This window comes from Falco biarmicus, chromosome 2 (genome assembly GCF_023638135.1).
Source record: "Falco biarmicus isolate bFalBia1 chromosome 2, bFalBia1.pri, whole genome shotgun sequence".
NCBI classification, from domain to species: Eukaryota; Metazoa; Chordata; class Aves; order Falconiformes; family Falconidae; genus Falco; species Falco biarmicus.
The window spans coordinates 121295913-121313998 of record NC_079289.1 but is presented as its reverse complement, the minus strand read 5'-3'; the positions used below and the strand labels follow the sequence as shown (position 1 = coordinate 121313998).

General features: G+C 43.2%; 1 protein-coding gene across 5 annotated transcripts in view; it reads right to left on the bottom strand.

The window, feature by feature from the left end:
* Positions 1 to 18086, bottom strand: part of IMPG2 (interphotoreceptor matrix proteoglycan 2) — a 60452-nt gene that overhangs the window by 15601 nt on the left and 26765 nt on the right. For 4 of the 5 annotated variants that reach the window (XR_008820015.1, XM_056327324.1, XM_056327325.1 and 1 more), the window contains exons 4-10: positions 17778 to 17809; positions 17658 to 17681; positions 8615 to 8667; positions 8064 to 8155; positions 4979 to 5140; positions 1957 to 2015; positions 825 to 842 (exon numbers count right to left, since the gene is read on the bottom strand). Coding sequence is in view for 4 of the 5 variants with exons in the window: in XM_056327324.1 (XP_056183299.1) it covers positions 825 to 842; positions 1957 to 2015; positions 4979 to 5140; positions 8064 to 8155; positions 8615 to 8667; positions 17658 to 17681; positions 17778 to 17809 (440 nt within the window). In the remaining variant the exon portion in view is untranslated. The remainder of the gene's footprint in view (positions 1 to 824; positions 843 to 1956; positions 2016 to 4978; positions 5141 to 8063; positions 8156 to 8614; positions 8668 to 17657; positions 17682 to 17777; positions 17810 to 18086) is intronic. The other variant, XM_056327323.1, reaches the window with a different exon arrangement.

The following is an 18086-nucleotide window of genomic DNA, read 5'->3' as shown; positions in this document are numbered from 1 at the left end:
GGGCTAAAACATCTGGTGCTTGGAACACAGCCGCTGTGAATAGCTGCATGCATTAGCCTGCAGAAGTGCAGAGTAGGAGAGGGTGGCTTTAAGGCACTGTTGTTTGTGAAGAGAGTTGTGTTTTCTACCCTTTCATCTAAAGTTAAAATGCTCATTCTCTGTAAAACTGTTTGTGGAAACTGGCTATGCCTTTGCTAAGACACAAAAGAGCCTTTCATCAAGTTAAAGGCTGCAGTTCATTTTCTGTCTTATGAAATTCTTAAAATACTCAAAGGAGGGGAATTTTGGATGCTTAACCTCCATATGTCTGATGAAACCCAAGTCCAGACCGATCCCATCTTTTGCTCAGTCACGTTTACAAAACTACTGCAAAGATGTGCAGCACCTCTGGCCTTGAGGTAGCCAAGCCAGCTGCCTTTGCTGGACAGCTATGGTTTTCTTACCTACTTTAATTTCTGTAATAATCATTCCATACCTGCTCAAGACTTTCTTGCAAAGCATAAAGACCTTGAGTCATCATTAAGCAATTTTGTTTTCTTCACAAAAGACACTCCCGTACACAAGTTAGCCCAGTAGCTGACTTGTGTTTAAGAAGATTTTCCCCAAGTAGTTTTTTATGATTAGGACTTAAATAAGCAAATTACATTTATCCATAATCAAAACAGATTAGTGACTTGCAGTTTCTGGTAGAACCCCCTCACATAATATTTATGCTGGATAACTATCTCACTGGAGCCAAAACTACAAATCCCCCACAGTGCCCTCCAGCTAAGCATGTTTTTCCAGCTGTATGATGATAATATCTATAAAAAAATTGTCTTTACCTGCCGTCCTCAGGAGGTCTGCATATAGAAACACAACAAAACAACAGCAAAACCTGTTAAATCAATGTTATCACTTCCTTCAAGTCTTCCAAATTTAACAAATTTGCTTTGGTTATTCTACAGGGCATACAAATTTGAAAAAGCATACCGCAAAATAGTTATAAGCTGCATAGTTACTCTGCTACGTAACTGATCTACTTTCAGTGAACTGAGATACTTCTTGTTGGTCACAAGGAATCAGCAGAGCAGAGCCATCGCAATTACTGCAAATAATGCAGGTAAATTGCTGTCAGAAAATCAAGGTGCACTAATCCTACCTAAAGGTTTAGTTTACAAACACATTTTTTTGTCTTGCACAGCAGAGTACAGGGCTCTGATACTTTGCCAGAAATATCAACCTTTTATTTGCCTTCTCAAAGGAACCAAGAGCTTGCAGATGTATTGGACTGCAGATACCAAGATGGAAGGGTTTGCTACCTTCCAGGCTGGAAATCGAATGCAGCCTAGGGTTCCAACCATAAAACCTTTCTCACCTTGGCTGCCTGTATTCTAGCTAGAATATTCCAGCCAAAAAAGAGAGTTAAAACATTGCGTATCACTTATCAAACTATTCACCCACCTTTGCTTTGGCCAAAGAAAAAAAAAAAGACTTTTACACATCTTAAACACCAACCTTTAGAGGCATCCCAAATTAATATTAAGTTGTTGAAAAAAAATTAAATACACATTTTTCCAAAAAGGTTTTTGTGTTCTTCCTTGTTTAATACTAGGACACGTCAATAGTACTGAAGAAGTATCAGATAGTAGTTTTACATTAGAAAAGAACTCTTAATGTTAGGATGGAATCTTTAATAAGAATGCCTTGTCTTAAAATCAAGGCAAGCGTATCATGTGAGAATCTCTGGTGGATGCCAGGAGCAAAAAAAGAGATGATTACATTTACATACAATTCTGTATTTCCATTTCAACCTCTGTATAGAGGTACCAAACAGGAAAGCACTTGTCCTTTGGTTAATACATCCCAGGGACTCCAACAACACATGCCCGATGTTCTTCCAAGTGTGGCGCTAGCCCATCGCCCCCCCATCCATGATCAGTTTCAGTCACTGCACACATGTCAGCATCTGCTTACCTGTAATCCAGGATATGGATGCTTTTGTATCCAGGTAGTCCTTCAAATACACTTCTGATCTATTTTGGGGAGAAAACAAAAAATTAACACATATTTCCTCCACCCTAGTCATTTTTTACGAAAAATCAAGAAGTATTTTCAACATTTTCTTACCAAAAAAAAAAAATTATCTCAGCTGTTATATCTAATACGAGAAAAACAGTTAAATATTCTCTCTCTTTACAGAAGAAGAGTTTCAGTGACATTGTTTCATTACTAAAAAAGGAAAAGCGAAAGTAAGAACAACAACATCCAGCATTTCCCAAGAACCATACAGGAACATTCAGAGGGCGGGGCGAGATTCAAAGAGATTCAAACAGACCCTGCAGAGATCTGCACTGCCCATAGCAAACGACATCCCTTCTCTCATTCTCAGTCTTCTCTGCCCAAAAGGTTTCCATTCCCTCCCGAACCTCTCCGAGTTAAAAAGAAGTCAGGAAAATGCTTTGGACCTTAGCAACTTAAACAAGAGGAGCAGCGGCCGCTGTAGCAACAGGGACCTTTAGAGCCCAAAGAGGCACTGATGTGTTCTGTAGGGAGAACACGGCTCGTCCCCACTGCCCCGAACACGGGAGGGGCTCAGGAGGGAATGGCAGCGCTATGCAAGAGACAAGCGAGGGCAGCAAACTGGCAGCACATCCAGGCCTAATTCAGCTATGTCACACAAGACAAAAACCAAGAATTAAAACATTGAAGGTTCATGCCTGTTTGGAGTTTTGTTCTTCCTCCAAAAAGATCCTTGCCAGTTGAGGATTATTTTTTACTCCTCAAATTCTTCTTTCCCTCCCCAATCTCTCTATTTTTAAACTGTCTCTGGTGAGACTTAAACAATTGAAGCACTGCAGACTTTCTTTTTTTCAAGAGCTTCTTTATCCAAGCACAGAGAAAACCAGGCAAGGGATCAAAGGAGTGGAACATCCGTGTGCCAGGTGGCTTCTGTCCCATCTGACATTTCTTACACAAACACACTATGGCATGGCTACTTGGCCACACAACTAGGAAAATTAAGACGTCTAGCCTATGCTAGCAACTTGTGACAGTTGGGGTGATGCTTTCTGGCTGCAGTGAAGGGTACATGTCTTTCCCATCAGGCCTGGGATCTGGCACAGGGTTAGCCCCAGTAAAAGGGATTCAACAAAGGACCCCAACTGGGTGGCACTAAGAAAGAAGCAAAGCTAGAGAAAAGATAAGCCTCATGACATGCTGCTGCTTGGCACCCTAGGTGCCTCTCCCAAGAGAAAGGAAAGCAAACTCTCTGCCCCAGGGAACGACGGTAATAAAATTACCATTGCTGTAGACAACATTTTGAAAAATATCGGAAACAACAGGGAGAGGAAAGCTAGGAGACAGCAGTATGATTGCACTTTAAATATGCGCTTGTATACTGGTGGGCCAGTAACTTTATGTGTAGCATACAAATTAAAACATTACATTTTAATTAAAATTAAATTAACTTGAAATCAAGTTTTAATAAATCCTGCATATGTGTGTATATGTATACATTTATATGCATATGCACATATGTATTTTTTCTTTGAAGTAGGTGCCTAACAGTCTAAACCATGCTTCATTCCCACTGACTCCAACGGGATTTAAGCGCGTGCTTAAGAGCTGGCTGAAGAGTTTTAAAACGTGCTCGCGTGCACTGCTGATTCCGGGTGTGACTGAAGAGCAAGGGTTGTCTCAGCAGCCCAGATCCCAGAAAGCGTCTCGCTGCAGTGCACAACAACTCATTGGAAGAAATGTCGCTCCTGAGCAGAAATAATGAATGAATCCTGCTGTTTGCAGCTTATTCCCGTTTCCTCATCTCTCATCTACTCTGTCTACACAGATGCTCTAGACTGATGCCAGACTTTCTTCTACAGTCCAAAATCTGGACACCATGTAATTGCCAGGACACCCTGTGTCCTGCCCTGGTGCTCAGCACCTGTAGGATTGCCGGAGCGTGCCCACACAGGCAAGTGCTGGTGGCCCCGAGCCTTCTGCCTGCACTCCCCACTGATGCTGTGCTACAGCTGCACGACTGCGGCTGCCCCCCAGCACCGGCTGATGGCTCTGGACCGCAGCCAAGTCACATCCTGCCATCTGAGAGCATGGGCAGGCTCGTTTGCTGAGACCCTTGAAATCATCTTTTTCACTCCCCAGTTTCAAACCAAGTGCATTATGCAAGAATTCAAACTGGACAAGGAGATAAGAAAGCACTGAAAGAAACTCTAGGCAGACCAGCCACTAGAGAAATGTTAGCCGTATCTTTAAAATTTAGGATTTCAAGTCCTAAAACTTTAAGAACTAATGAAGTTGCATCAAGAGGCAAACAACAATCTTGTCACTTCTCTGCAAGTTTAAAAGTTCTGCGGCAGTAACACAGACAGGGAGAGGTACTGAAAAATTCTGCCAGGGCGGTAAGGCCAAAGTCAGCCGTGGCAGAAACAGGTCTTTAAAGGGACTAAAGTAAGTGGGAATGTTTTTCATTTGTTAATAACATCTGATAGGTTCTTTTGCTAACACAAAGTAAATTAAGGAAATTAGAATATGGGGGTGGGGGGTGTGGGTAGAGAGAGAGAGAGCAAGTGCACACGCAGTCAGTCCTTCAGGAAGGTCCTGTTGAGGTGAGGTCTGAATTCAGGGGTTCAGCATTATTTCCTGAGCCTCCCAAAGGCATACTTTTACCTCTTGCCTGCAAATACGACCGCAGGTTATTTCATGGCAAACACAGAAAGAAAACTAGAGTAACTGGCCTTTGGCCGCTGGTCTGCTACACAGGCTGTATGGCACTGCTCCCTCAGGCAGCGTGTCACAGGCCGCAGTGTCACACAGTCCGTCCATTCGCACAGTGAGCATTTTCCAGCCTACCTCGGGCAACAAAACCCTAAGCTGGTTCTGCAGAGCCCATGAGAAACAGGCAGCCCTAAGGCAGGAGCTGTCTGCTGCTGCTGCTTCGCTGGGCCAACAAGGGAGAAAGGAAGTCAGGGAAGGTCGTCACCTGAGAAATTAACTGATGAGAGAGCAGCTGATGCTTCGCAGCAGCTGGATCACTCAGCTCCTCGCTGTACTTTTCACCAACGATCAGAATGCTGAACTCTACCATCTGCTCAGCTGCAGGTCTCACTAGCTTCTCATCCTGCTTCTTGATCTCATTATTGATCTGGAAGGGAAGGAAGATGGGAGAAAACAGGTGATTTAATGCCTTTTGTTGTTGTTTTGACTTTCAGGTTTTTTATAAGAAAAAAATCCTCATTACTCACCACAGACCAGCTTCCTACCTATCCTGGATTTACTCCATGTAAAAAGCATTCCTAGATACATATGTACACATATGACCTGCCATCTGTCAACAGTACCCTACATTCCTAAGCCTGGGTTCAAACGTCTTTCTTACGTGGGCCAGAAGCTCCTCCAGCTGCTGCAAACCTGGAGGCTTCTCTGGCTGGTGATGGGGCAGAAAACGTGAGCCCTCTCCATCAATACTGTACGGACAGGAACACCTCAGGGCAGCAGTGGTGGCCACACTGATGGTCACGGATATACTTAATGACACACGAAAACTGGTGCAAAGTACAGCACGCCCACTTCAGCCATCAGCACGCACGCCTGCCCTGTGCAGTAATGGAGTAGAGCCTGTCCTCAGGGGCACAGGCAGCAACCAGCAAGGCAATCTACTGAGCAAGAACATTTTTTGAGAACTCTTGTATTGCAGACAATTCTATTTTCCATTTGCACATTTCTAGTGCTAGGCTATCGAGTTGACCTCAGCTACAAACAGAAATCCAGTTGTGTGGGATGTTCCCATAGCAACTGGAAGTGCAGCTATGGATACACAGACAGCTCACCTGAGCCCAGTCAGCAACAAGCTCATTTACCCCAAATTTACTCATTTATCACAAGGCTCCTACTTCCTATTGCACCTGGAAGACAAGTTACCTTCGCCAAGCTCTACATCAAGAGCCGCACCCTGTAAGTGAACAGCAGCCTCAGTGAGCGAAGGACACCCCAGGTACCCAGTAGGCAGCAGGAGACCTGCAGGGCCCTGCTGAGCTGAAGTGGTGGGCTTCACCTGGCAGGCGAGCAGCTGCCCAAGCAGCCCCACAGCAGGGGCTGTGCAACACAGCCCGCAAGCATGATGTCGGGGCTGCCGCAGGGAGCAGCGAGTTCCAGGTTTTAATCTAATGCGAACGACTGAGCAACACAGGAAGAGCATGCTCTGCTTAGCTCCCCAGCATTTTACAACCAGCACACTACTCCTTGTGGTATACTGAAAGACATGAGAAAAACCAGATCTTCTTTCATGGTTTTGTTCTGAAAGAAAAAATTGAGATTTGGAGGCAGGGAAGGCTAGCTTAAGTTAACTTTAGCCAAATAGCCAAATGCCTTTGGCCATTTACATCCAGTTGTTGCTTTTTCTCAAATAAAAAGGAAAGAAAGAGTGCCAACAAAACAGATCTTTTCAGCAAAACTGGAGCCCGTGTTATGTACGGTGCAGGAAATGGAAGAACCTTTCTCCAGAATGTTTATCTGCCACCAGTGAGTGACTTACTGTTTAGGGACTCTTAAAAATTTTTAGTTAAATTCTCTTCCTCCCCCAATCCCTTTTTTTACTAGATAAATTTGTTAAGGACCATAATGACTGGTATGCTACTTAAAGCTGGTCAGCATGTGGGAGGCACACACTTAGCAGGTATATATATATGCTGCTACTGTATGGCTGTTTGCAACACCATGTAGATTCAATCATTTATCAGCCCCCCAAAAACAAAAGTACAGTCAACATATGAGTGCAGAAGGTGAGCTTTGCTCACTCTTGGTCTTGTAACTGGCGATGTGTTTTGGCTGCACAGAGCAATGATGAGGTGTGATGTAACTGCACAGAGTGAAAACACTGTAGCAGCAGCAATCTAATTCTGGCTTATTTCTGATTTACTGAGTGGTCCTATTCTCTGCTTAGGCAGAAATACTTCAGGCAATTCTGTTTCAAAAAAGAATAATGGTGTACACGGGATCAAAGCGCCAAGGCTCTTGGTACATAATATGAAGTCAGACCCTGGACTTGAGTCAGCAGCTGTCTGCCTGTTTCATATTCAGTATTTATTCTTAGAAGGACAATACCAGAGCTCCAGTCAGCTCTGAAAGCTCTAGAAGAACGTACAGCTTGGCCCAGCTTTGTTTCATGGCCATACCAGGTTACAGAACAGTGCACAGCTAAATCCAGTACCATAAAACAGCTTCTACTTATATGCAGCATGTGTGACTAAGCTTCTCAGCAAATCCACTGAGAGTTTCATGTTTATAAGAAAACAAAAGCCAGCTGATTCGTACCACTGGTTTGCAAAATGTTCTTGACTCATATAGGCCCATGAATACTGCAACTGAATTCTAGAGTTTGGGCTTAAATTTTAATCCAGAGGAGCTGTTTCCTGGAAGCAAATACTTCCCTGGGACCTGTGTAGTGGTCAGCACTTCTGAAGGCCAGCTCACTGCTACAGAGACGTTTTAAGTACTTGATGTATGTAGGCTTCCCTGTGTCGGGAGTTGTGCTTAAATATCAGGGTAAGGGTGACTGTAAGGTGATGGATAGAAGTTCGTCTGTGTCAGCAGAGGAAAAGGAGCAGAAAACCAGAAGGAATGTTCAAGGTTATCCAGGCCACCTCTCTGCTGTCCTGCAGAACTGTACCACGCAGACCTTCGAAACAAGAGTACAGCCGATTTGGGGTGTATTGTGTTTCCACAGGAATAATAACGCTGCGCATTCTTCTTGGAACTGTCAGAAGCCCTAGGCGTTCCCTGTCTAGTCCCATGTCACCGGCAAAATCCTTACCTGGTAGCTCAACTAATCTGTTCTCTCTCACTGTCAGGGATGGGGCACTGCAAAGCCTCTGCAAATGAAAAAATGCCTACCCTGGAAATTATTTAAAACTTTCTAAAGCTCCTTTCCTGTTTTTATGAAACCTTAATTTGTGTCAACACACTATGCTATACAACACCTTTAAGTACTAGGAAATGCACATGACCATGAATAATATTTAGGAAAGGCAACAGAATGCTGAAGTGAATGAAAAAACCCACACACTCACAGTAGTGTCTGCATCTTCGATCTCATGGATGGTACCACCCGCAGGACTCTCAGCGGAGATCTCATGAGGGGGAGGAACATTGGCAGCTGCATCTGAGTTTGAAAGACAGCAGTATTATTTTGTTTGGGGGGGGGTTCATACCCGTGGACATGTAGATACACACAGAGGCAGTTTAGCAGGCGTAAACTGACAGTAAAATTTGATTCCTATACCCATCATCGTGACAGAAACAACAAGGGAAACACCTGAAGAGCCTGAGGGAAAGTATCAAATACACTAATCAGAATAAAATGCTAATGACCTATCTAAGCAGATGTGGTTTTGGGAACATGAAGTTAAGTGCATTAAAAAGTGCACAGAACTTCTTTCACAAGTAGGATTTTCAGGACTCATACAATAACAAAATAACATCAGCATACAACATGATCTCCAAATCACAAACAGCATTATCTGAGATGCAAAAACTAACAGCTCTTTCTGAAACCCAAGCAGTATTGAATTTCTCAATTTTCTAGCAATTCAGAATCAGCAAGAGTTAGGTGAAAACTGACCTCTCAATGTGGTAACATCACCATCCAAAGCTGGAGTTGGAGTCCCACTACTGCTAAATAAAAATAAAATCAGAAATTGAAATTGGACACAGTTAGGTAGTTTTATTAGTTTTTGATTTACCTGTGATTCTGCTGCCACACAAAAAGTAGGTCTGCAGAATTACTACATCATGGTACTACTTTGCTGACAACCTTCATAAAAATTATGCAGTTCTGTAGTATTTCAGTTATCTTTTGCAACTTAGATATTGGGTCCCTTGCATCACACAGCACATCCTGTGCCCCTCTGGGCTGCTAACCTCCATATATTCCCACTGACTTGGGAGTCCCACCCAAAAATACATTCTGCCTTCCAGCAGTTCTGTAAAAGTAGCAGATGTGAAGACCAGGGATAGAACACAAAGATAACCTGTCAAATTCTATTAAATGCTCAGGTTTTAAAATACTCTCCAGTGCACTGAAACACCACAACTGTACCGAAATCACTGCTAGAAGATGGGTTCTTTTCGTCATGACTTTTACTCTGCCTATTTGGAAATCTTCAAAAGGCACCAGTTTCCAAATACAATTATTGTATTCATACACACATAAAACAACTCTAGGCCAAATGTGAAAAATAAAAACATTTCAGATAAAAATCAGATGAAGACTGTCAGCCTGAAGAAAAACTTAACAGCTTTGACATGGCTCCTACAGCAAACCCAAGCTCCTTGGGGCCAATACTGTAAACCCTGAGCAACCGTCAAGTTACCAAGATTGGGAGACATGTTCTGACAGAAACAAGTCTTCCCTAAATGAAGAAATGATTTTCCAGGTTTGTCATGTTTTTAATATATACAGCTCAACCTGCAAGATTGGAAGTTTAAGTGCTGGAGAGAAATGGAACTTCAGAAAACAAAGTTCATCGCACTGAGATACTTCTCCCATTTCTAAAGGAACTCCTTTGTTACTGGTGGTCATACTTGTGCCATAAAATAAGCACTGCAGCACGGTCTTCACTGTAACATATGTGGGCGCTGGTATGACGCAAGCCACAGCTCCTAGCCTTGCCAGGTTTGATTTCTGACTCACAGACCAGATTACTGGTCTTGCCATGTGTCCTCAAGCCAAACTCCACTCCAAGTTGAAGGTTATTTTGCCTCCTTCAGATGTATAGCCAGTCTCTGTATTGCTCCAAAACCCAAGGGCTCCCAGCACCAGCCAGACAACCAGCTCCAAAGCTACACTCCAACAATACCAGGGCATGAGCACGTGATCAAACATATGATCATTTCACTGAGTTAATGTCTCAAACACTGTTTCTCCCCCTGCCTCTAAGACATGTCACGCTCACCAATAAACAGACCTGAAGAAAAATCTGATTGATTTTCTATTTAAGTCAAGAATCTTTCCCCAGGAGGCACAGGCTGGTCCTGCACATAATGGATTAACCACACCAGAATATAGCGAGTTCAGGGAATGTTCAACTGACAGGGCAAGATCTACACAACAGCTATAAAATACTAAGAAAAAATAAAATAACCTCCAGATGAACAAAGCAGAAAATACTTATCCAAGAGCTTAAACAGTACCTTCATGTATTTTCTTGAACAACTGAAGCTGATGAAGCCTACGCAAGCTTTGAAATGTACAGTTGTTTGTGTCTGCTTCCATCTCGTGGACACTGCTACCTGTGTTCAGCCAGCACAGTGCAAGGTAACCCTCTACTCATTCTTTGACAACCTCAGTAAATCCTGGAATGATTTCCAAAACTGGAACGCCAAATTTTACTAGCAAGTATAATTTAGACAAGATATCCTCACTTATTCTCTGCCATTGCCATCCCACATATAAGGAGTCACATGTACCTCATTCAAAAAAATATCCACTTCTTTCTGCTAAAAAACCCAAACAACAGAAAAACACATTAGATGGGTTTATATTTTCTTAAGGATGCTGGTTATATTTCAGAGGAATTTCACTTCCTTATTTATCATCTTAGACCTGAAATAAAAACTATTGCTTAATTCTCAATTGGTCAGATTAATGATTTTCCAGTTAAATTCACTTAACTCCAAAGATGCATTCCTCTTACCAATTCAAATAGGCATTAAGATTACATCTATACCAGAGTCTCACCAAATTACAGCATCAGTGAATAAAGTATTTTAGCGCATCCCGTTTGACAATGGTATGTTCAGAAGCACATATGGTTCTGCTCCTCAGGAGAGGTGAGACGATCTGCGATTTTACTTACTACAAACCGTTTAGTGTAACTGAGGTCAGAATAAAAAAAAAAAAAAAATATCAACAAAAGCAAATCGATGTGCAGTGAAACAATTCTGCTACAGGATTTGTAATGTTCTGTTCAGCTGAAGTGCTCAGACCTCTGTGTGAACGCCAGCTGAGCCTTCTATCAGCCCTCTTTTCTTTAGAAGGGGACAGCGAGAAGCAGAGTACAGAGCACCAGCACTGCTGCCCGCTGGCTGCTGCTCCAGGTCACCACAGACGCCACCTCCTGCAGACCTGTGCTGCACCTTGGCCACCTGAGCCCTTTTGAGATGCCCTACCTGACCAGCTGAGTGGCCGGCTCTGCGGTGGGCAAGCCTGGGCTAACGGCCAGAACTCCCACCCAGCCACTCGCTCACCACCCTTCTCCAGGAGGCAGGGGAGAAAATAAGGCGAAAATGCTTCAGAGGATAAAGACAGGAGGATCGCTTGTCAATTACCTCCACTGGCAAAACAGACCCAGCTGGCGGAAAGTTAAATTAACCTGTTGCATATTTAAATAGGTTTGGGTAGCGAGAAACAGACAAACATTAAAGCACCACCTACCCTCCACCCTCTGCCAGGCTCAGCTTCGCTCCCCACTCCCGTACCCGGTGTGGGCCCTGCAGGGAATGCATGCCCGCCGCCCTGCCCTTGGCCTCCCGCATGCCACCATCTCGCACTGTGGCTGTTCCCTCCTCCTCCCCCCGCACCATGTTTCTGCCCTTTCTCACCCCGGCTTTCCCCGAGGTGCCCAGCCATGCCCTGCAGCAGGGCAGCCGGAGTGAGCAGGCTGCTAGTTATAGGTGCATCAAAACTAAATTATCTAAGTCTCAGAGGTCCCAGGGGACTCTCCCCGCCACTGACCCAAATGAGCAGCAGCTCTCCAACGGGGCGCTTCGGTAAGTAACGCCAGCTTATGCACCGGGTCAGCTGCTGCGTGGTGGCAACCACAGACTGAACCGGGCCACGGGGCAACCGCCAGAGCACTGAAAAGCGACATGAGGGTAACACTGCTGCCCTTACAGCACAGCAAACCCATCACCTCGAGCCGTAAGAGGCCACCATCTTTGTCAAAGCTTGGTAATGTATTCTTACTGGTAATGAGGGGCTTCTAAACACAAGCCCCCAAGACCTAACCAATTTTCTGACAAAATTCCAGTTCACAGCTGGCTGAAAATTAAAAGCCAAGGGCTTAAGTAAGACCTAGTAAATCCCTGATAAATCTAACCTAGTAAGACCAGTCAAGTATCAAATTTGGTCAAACTAACAGTTATCAGTTTTTCTCAGGAGGATAAAAATAATGTTTTAAGAAACTGCTATAATCAGCCTCACTTTATGCACAACATTGTTTTTTTCATTGCTTTACCAGAACGACAAGGTTTGCTTTCTTTTTGCATCCATTTCTTTTTGCCTTTTACTTCCCCTTAACATTATGATTTTTCAAATGCCCACTTTATTCACCTCCTAAAAAAGCAGCAATACTACCAGGTATCTCTAAGGAAGTCACTCAAAATGCACACAACAGCACATATACTGATTTGCCTGATCACACTACTCTTCAAGGTAAACACAGATCCAAATCCCCCTTCAGTCACACCATTTAAAATACAATATTTCTTTGCTCCCCCACCCCCCACCCACCAGGATTAATCCAGGGCCCAGGCTTTATTTTTCACTATAGCTACACAAGCAAGGCCCTCCAGGTGGAGGGACTATGTTCCAGCAAGAGCTTACTGTGAATTTGCAACACATACACATGAAACATAATTGCTATTGTCCTACCTGCATGAGTGATGCCCTGGACCACCTTGGCTGAGCAGTAAGCAAAATATAAAAACATACACATATGTATGGAGAGGCAGGAAGGAATGTATACAAGCAGACATCTAAGCAGCAGAACAAGCAACACTGCACTATGTTTCCTTGGCAGAAACAACCGGTTTCAGATCATGCAGCTGTTAGACGCCGGGATCTAGGCTGGCATAAGGCAAGACCCATAAGGGCCTCAGAAGTTGATCTGAAGCAAACAGTGCCTATGGATAGCCTATAGGTATTAACACAGCAAGCATGGCTCACAAATAAGGCTGCTACTCCCCCTTTTCAGACCCCACGGTGTGTACTTCTGTGCAATGTCAGTCACATCAGGAAGACCCACCAAAGCACACACAGGGTCCCACTGGCCCATGGGCAACTGCAGAGCCTAAACAAGTTCTTTCTGTGCAGCCATACTGTGTTGCTAAGGAGAAATAACACTCTGGATCTGTCAAATGAGGCATTGGTGAGACCACTGCACCTGCCCATGACATTTTTTAAAGGCGTTAGTCACATTTTCCCCTACATCACTCCTCAGCATTTAACACAAACCCAGCTCTGTGGCTGAAGCAGGTAACATCTTCAGATTTGAACTACACGTTCCAGACGTCCATCAGTCTATCAATGGTTGACATAGTTTATCAATTTGAATGTCCTAAAGACTAATTTGCTATGTCAAACATTTATTTATCTTAAACATTATTATTTCAGTGTTCATATTGCACAAAGAAGGGAAAATCCTTTCACAGTCCAATTTTCTCCTTTTTCAATATTTTAATCACATGTCCTTGAACTAAGCAAGTACGTGATTTCAGAGGTATTTTTATGCAAGAATGAAAGACTGAGCCTGGTATGTAGATCCTTTTCCTTTTAAATTGTACTTGCTTTTACCTTAATTTTCATTTAGGTAATTCTTGAATTTTGACTTCTTTTAGTTTTAAAGCAGGACAAACCTTTTATTTGCTACCTCACAGTAGGGAGCACAGAAGAAAATACACAACTGCAGAGGAGCAGCGTGGAACTCTTCACATTGGGGTAAAGCTGTGCAGATGCTCAAAAATTTCTGAAAGGAGCAATACCATTGCCAAGTTCACATGCAGACAGTAAAGAAGCCCAGGTATGTCTCCACTGCACTCAGACCTGCTGAAATGATCCCAGCATGGCAGGCAAACTCCTTCTTTCATTAAGCACATTTAGATAACTGATACAGAATTTGAGCCCATATCACCAACCATTGCTGCCACCACTGATGAAATACAGATCCTAAAATTGCCAATATATTTCAAAGCAGAGAACACAGACAGAACAAAGGAAGTCTGGATGTGATTTACTGTGACTAATTTCAGTGACTCTAGAATCAGCAAGTACATCAGAAAGGACACATGCTTCTATTTTGTTTAACATGAATGTCACTTCTGAAGAAATGACAAAGCAGTGCATTATTATTCATCCTTTTCAAGTATCCCATCCTCCTCATCTTTCCTCCAGTTTGTTATTGTGCATACAGCACTCAAGCAAGTCTATGATGTAAAAGCACTGAGTTTGCTACTGCAGGAATTTTGTGTGCCTCCTTTGCCTTCAGTTGATTCTCAAGATCTGGCTTTTGACACCCCAGGAATCAGACAGAACAACTGTCCTGTTGTCACAAGACATACTTCAATTTTACAAAAACAAAATTCACTATGCAAAGTCCCAACAGTCTGCTGAACACAGCAATCATTGCAAGTCTTTAACTGATGCAATACTTCCACACTTCCCGTTGGGACAAAACTCTAAAATGCCCACTGGGCTGCTCTCTGAACATCTCGATTATGTCCTATGCGTTACTTTTCCTTTGAGGTTTTCTCCCCGGTGGTATTCAGTTTAATCCCTCGGCTCCTTAAAGGGCCAGGCTAGCTGGGCACTTAACCTATGTGCATACATGCACCAGCCTTACGGGAGCAAACTTCCATCCTGCTGTTACACAACTGTCAGTAATGCCGGATTGGGAGTTATTCTGGGAAGTTACACAAGTACAAGCCACCTTTCTGCAAGCTACACTAAAACTGCCCTAGCCTTTGACTAGCTGAAACAAGCTTTTTCCAGCTAGATACACAGTACTGACATCTAGGCAGGATCACGTGAGATGTGTTAAATCACTTAAGTCACAGCTTCAGTTCTACAGCTGTTCATAGCTTTCAGCACAGTTTTGCTTTAATCTAGAAAAGTAGTGTAGTTAAAGTGAGAACAGATATCAAGGCCTTGTCTTTCCTTCCAGATCAGCCCCAAATCAAGAAATCGTTACAGAGAAACGATTGTTTCACAGCAGAAAAAGCTTGGTCAAAGATCACAAAAAGAAAATACTCTTTCAGTTTCTTGTGCTTGGGCTCTGCTCTAGAAAATAACCCAGTGCAAAATTTCCTATGTTCTTACCAGTGGGAAAACAGACTGAGAAACACACCTAGTGCCAGGCCCCCAGACTGAAATGACTGCTTCTGCACATTCATCAGAGAAAGTGGAGCTGGCCAGAGGGCAGGCCAGAGCATCCCACCGAAGCCCTGCTCTGGGGCATCCTCTGGGGCGCCTGTCCTTCCCTGCCAAGAGGGACGCCTCACTCGAACCTCTCATCTAGACACCCAGAGCTGGTGCTTCAGGCTAGCCCCGCCATCCCTTGAGACGTGAAACCAGGACAGCCCCCAGCTCTGACATGGGTGGCAAGCGTGCCAGGTCACATCACGGCACTGGCCCAGCCCCTCCACACACGCAGGCAGCCCTGCCCAGGCCACGGCAGAGCCACGCTGGCATCCCCAGGCACAGGAGGGACGCCGCACTGGGCTTCCCACGCCTTGCCTCAGGGACCACGGGCCACCCTGGCTCGGACACTTACTCTGACCTCTTTTGAACATTTTAAAAAGGTCTTAATTTTATTCCAGTGTGCACTGAGAGGCCCTGTATAGTTTGCAGTAAATGACAATGTTGGTTGCCAGCAGCACTGACATGGCTCACTCACTCCTCTTGATGGAACACAAGTTAGACATCTTCTACCCATGACAGCCAATCATGGCTTTGTTTTCATATGACTATGGCTTACAAGCTTCACATCTTAAACCATGAACGCTCCGAGATGTCCAGAATGCTCTTAGAGTAATTTTGAGGTTTTTAATATTGCCAAAATAATTTCCATTAATTTCTTCCTGATGTTGCATTATCCAGAGCAAATCTAGCTGTTTCTGCCTCACTGCTTCAGCCCTGCACCACACTCTATGCTACAAAACACTATCACATCCAAGCACAAGATAAACAACAACTTTTAGAGGAAAAGATACAGTAAAACCAAACTTTAAACTGACAGTGAAAACAAAAGATCCCATCCTAAAGCTATGAACAATACGAAGTAATACATACTGGGATAGAAGCAGTGTGTTTTTGACAGAGATGCAACGCAGCCCCACAGCAAACCAAGCTGGGTGAAGTTTGCCAGTTATCTGCCTGGAGCGCCTTTAAAGCCTGTCACAAAGCACTTGATACAATGGCTTTTGCACAAGTACAACATTAATCACCCCAACCCACCTTCAGTGCAGTGACTCTAGATTTGTTAGTGCTGGCTCTAATTCCTTTCATATGTCTCTACAATTACTAGATTTCCTAAATGATCACACAGAGGGATACAGTAGGTTTTCAAAGTTCTTCAGAAAGATAAATTTTTTTAGTCTTCAATATTCAAACTGAGATAACTGTATCACTGAATTCACATCTTCTGATAAACAAGATGTGGTTCCACTCATGTAAGGAGCCAGTCTAGAGAATGGCTGATGCTAATGAGAATTAATCAGACCCAAAAAGTTTAAAACGGCAAGATTATTTTTTTTAATGTATTTTCTCTTTGAAGAGAAAAGCATGTAGAAGTTTGGTCGACGTTTCATTCTCAGCAGAGAAAGTTCTGAACAGATGTACACTCCAGCTGAGCTGGAGGCTTCGGGCAGTGTGCCTGCAGAGGGGTGTTCAGCTCAACAGGACAGAGAACCCAGTCTCTTAGGAATTACTTTTTCCCTTATCACCTCATTTTATTAATTTTAGTATATAATGCTGTGGTAATGAAATCATTATGGAGGACACCCAATTTGGGAAGTTGGGCTGTTTTGTTGTGGTTTTTTTTTTAAAGTCTGTTAAGTGATTACTCTTCCCAGTAAATGAATTACACATCTTTATCATAGCTTTATGTGGCCTGTAAAGCAGGGAATTCAACCTGCCCATTTTTCAGGTGAGTTCAGTACTAGGTTAGTCAGGTTTGAACTGTCCTAAAAATAATAGCTTAGTTTTAGTAAGTTCTTACTTAAACTTACTTTAGAACTTTAAGTAAGTTCTGAGTAGAAATGGAGTAATAATAATTTGACTTGGTTTTCCTTTCAGTTCAAAAAAAGACATGAAAATAACAGGTTCAGTTCAGGTTTACTTTGGTAAAAAGAAGCCACAGTTCAGACTAATTTTCATTTTTATTGCCTTGTTAAAGTGTGAGGAGCACAAGCAGCCAATTCCCTTCTAACTCTTTCTAGAGCACATCTCTCAAGTGTTTTTTTTAAAAAGCATTTCAAAAACATTCCACTTTTTTGCAATGACGACCAGGATTACCTTAAAGCCTTTGGGAAAGAGTGCTCTGGTTATCCTGCAAGCAACACAAGTAACTATGGACACATCTCTTTCCCAAAATAGATTTCGCCCACTAAACCTCTTCAGGTAAATAGGCTGCGTCTGTGCCCGACAGCCAGCAAGGTGATGACATACTTAAGCACAAGTACAAGCCCCACATTGGCTGAGATATTTCAAGTGTGCCAAGACAGAGGTTCACATGCAAGAATGACAGAATTTCTCCACTACACTTTTCAATATGCCATTTTGCACAAAGGCAAATTTTGTTCATCTTCAGTGCCCAAATCAACTCCAGCAGCAGCAAGAACGGGAGAAAGGACCGATGGGGAGCCTTTAAAAATGGAGAATTACTTACCCACATGACCAATCAGTGCAGGAGCTGGCAAGAAAAAGAGAGAAAAGGTTACAAAATGTCATAACTCAGCTCTGCTGTTATCTCCAGAGAGCAAAACGCAAGGCCAACACAGACACTCACCTGTCCATTGCTTCCTTCGTATAGGACAGTTTCTAGAAAACAAACAAACAAACCCTAAGTATATTTGAGTATTACAAGGTGAAAGGGATTGAAATGCAGTTCATACCACTTTTTTTCCTCCCACGTGCCAAAATAACACCCTTATCTTTGTTCTGTGTTCATTTGCTAAGTCCAGAATCTATTAACAAAGTCCCTGCTGAAAAGAAAATTTATCCTGCGTTTCCAAAATACAACTGAAATTCAACAATAGATGCTGTGAAGAGCACCCGGTTTGTCAGCAGATGCTCTGCTTTTCTGCCTTTCCCCACA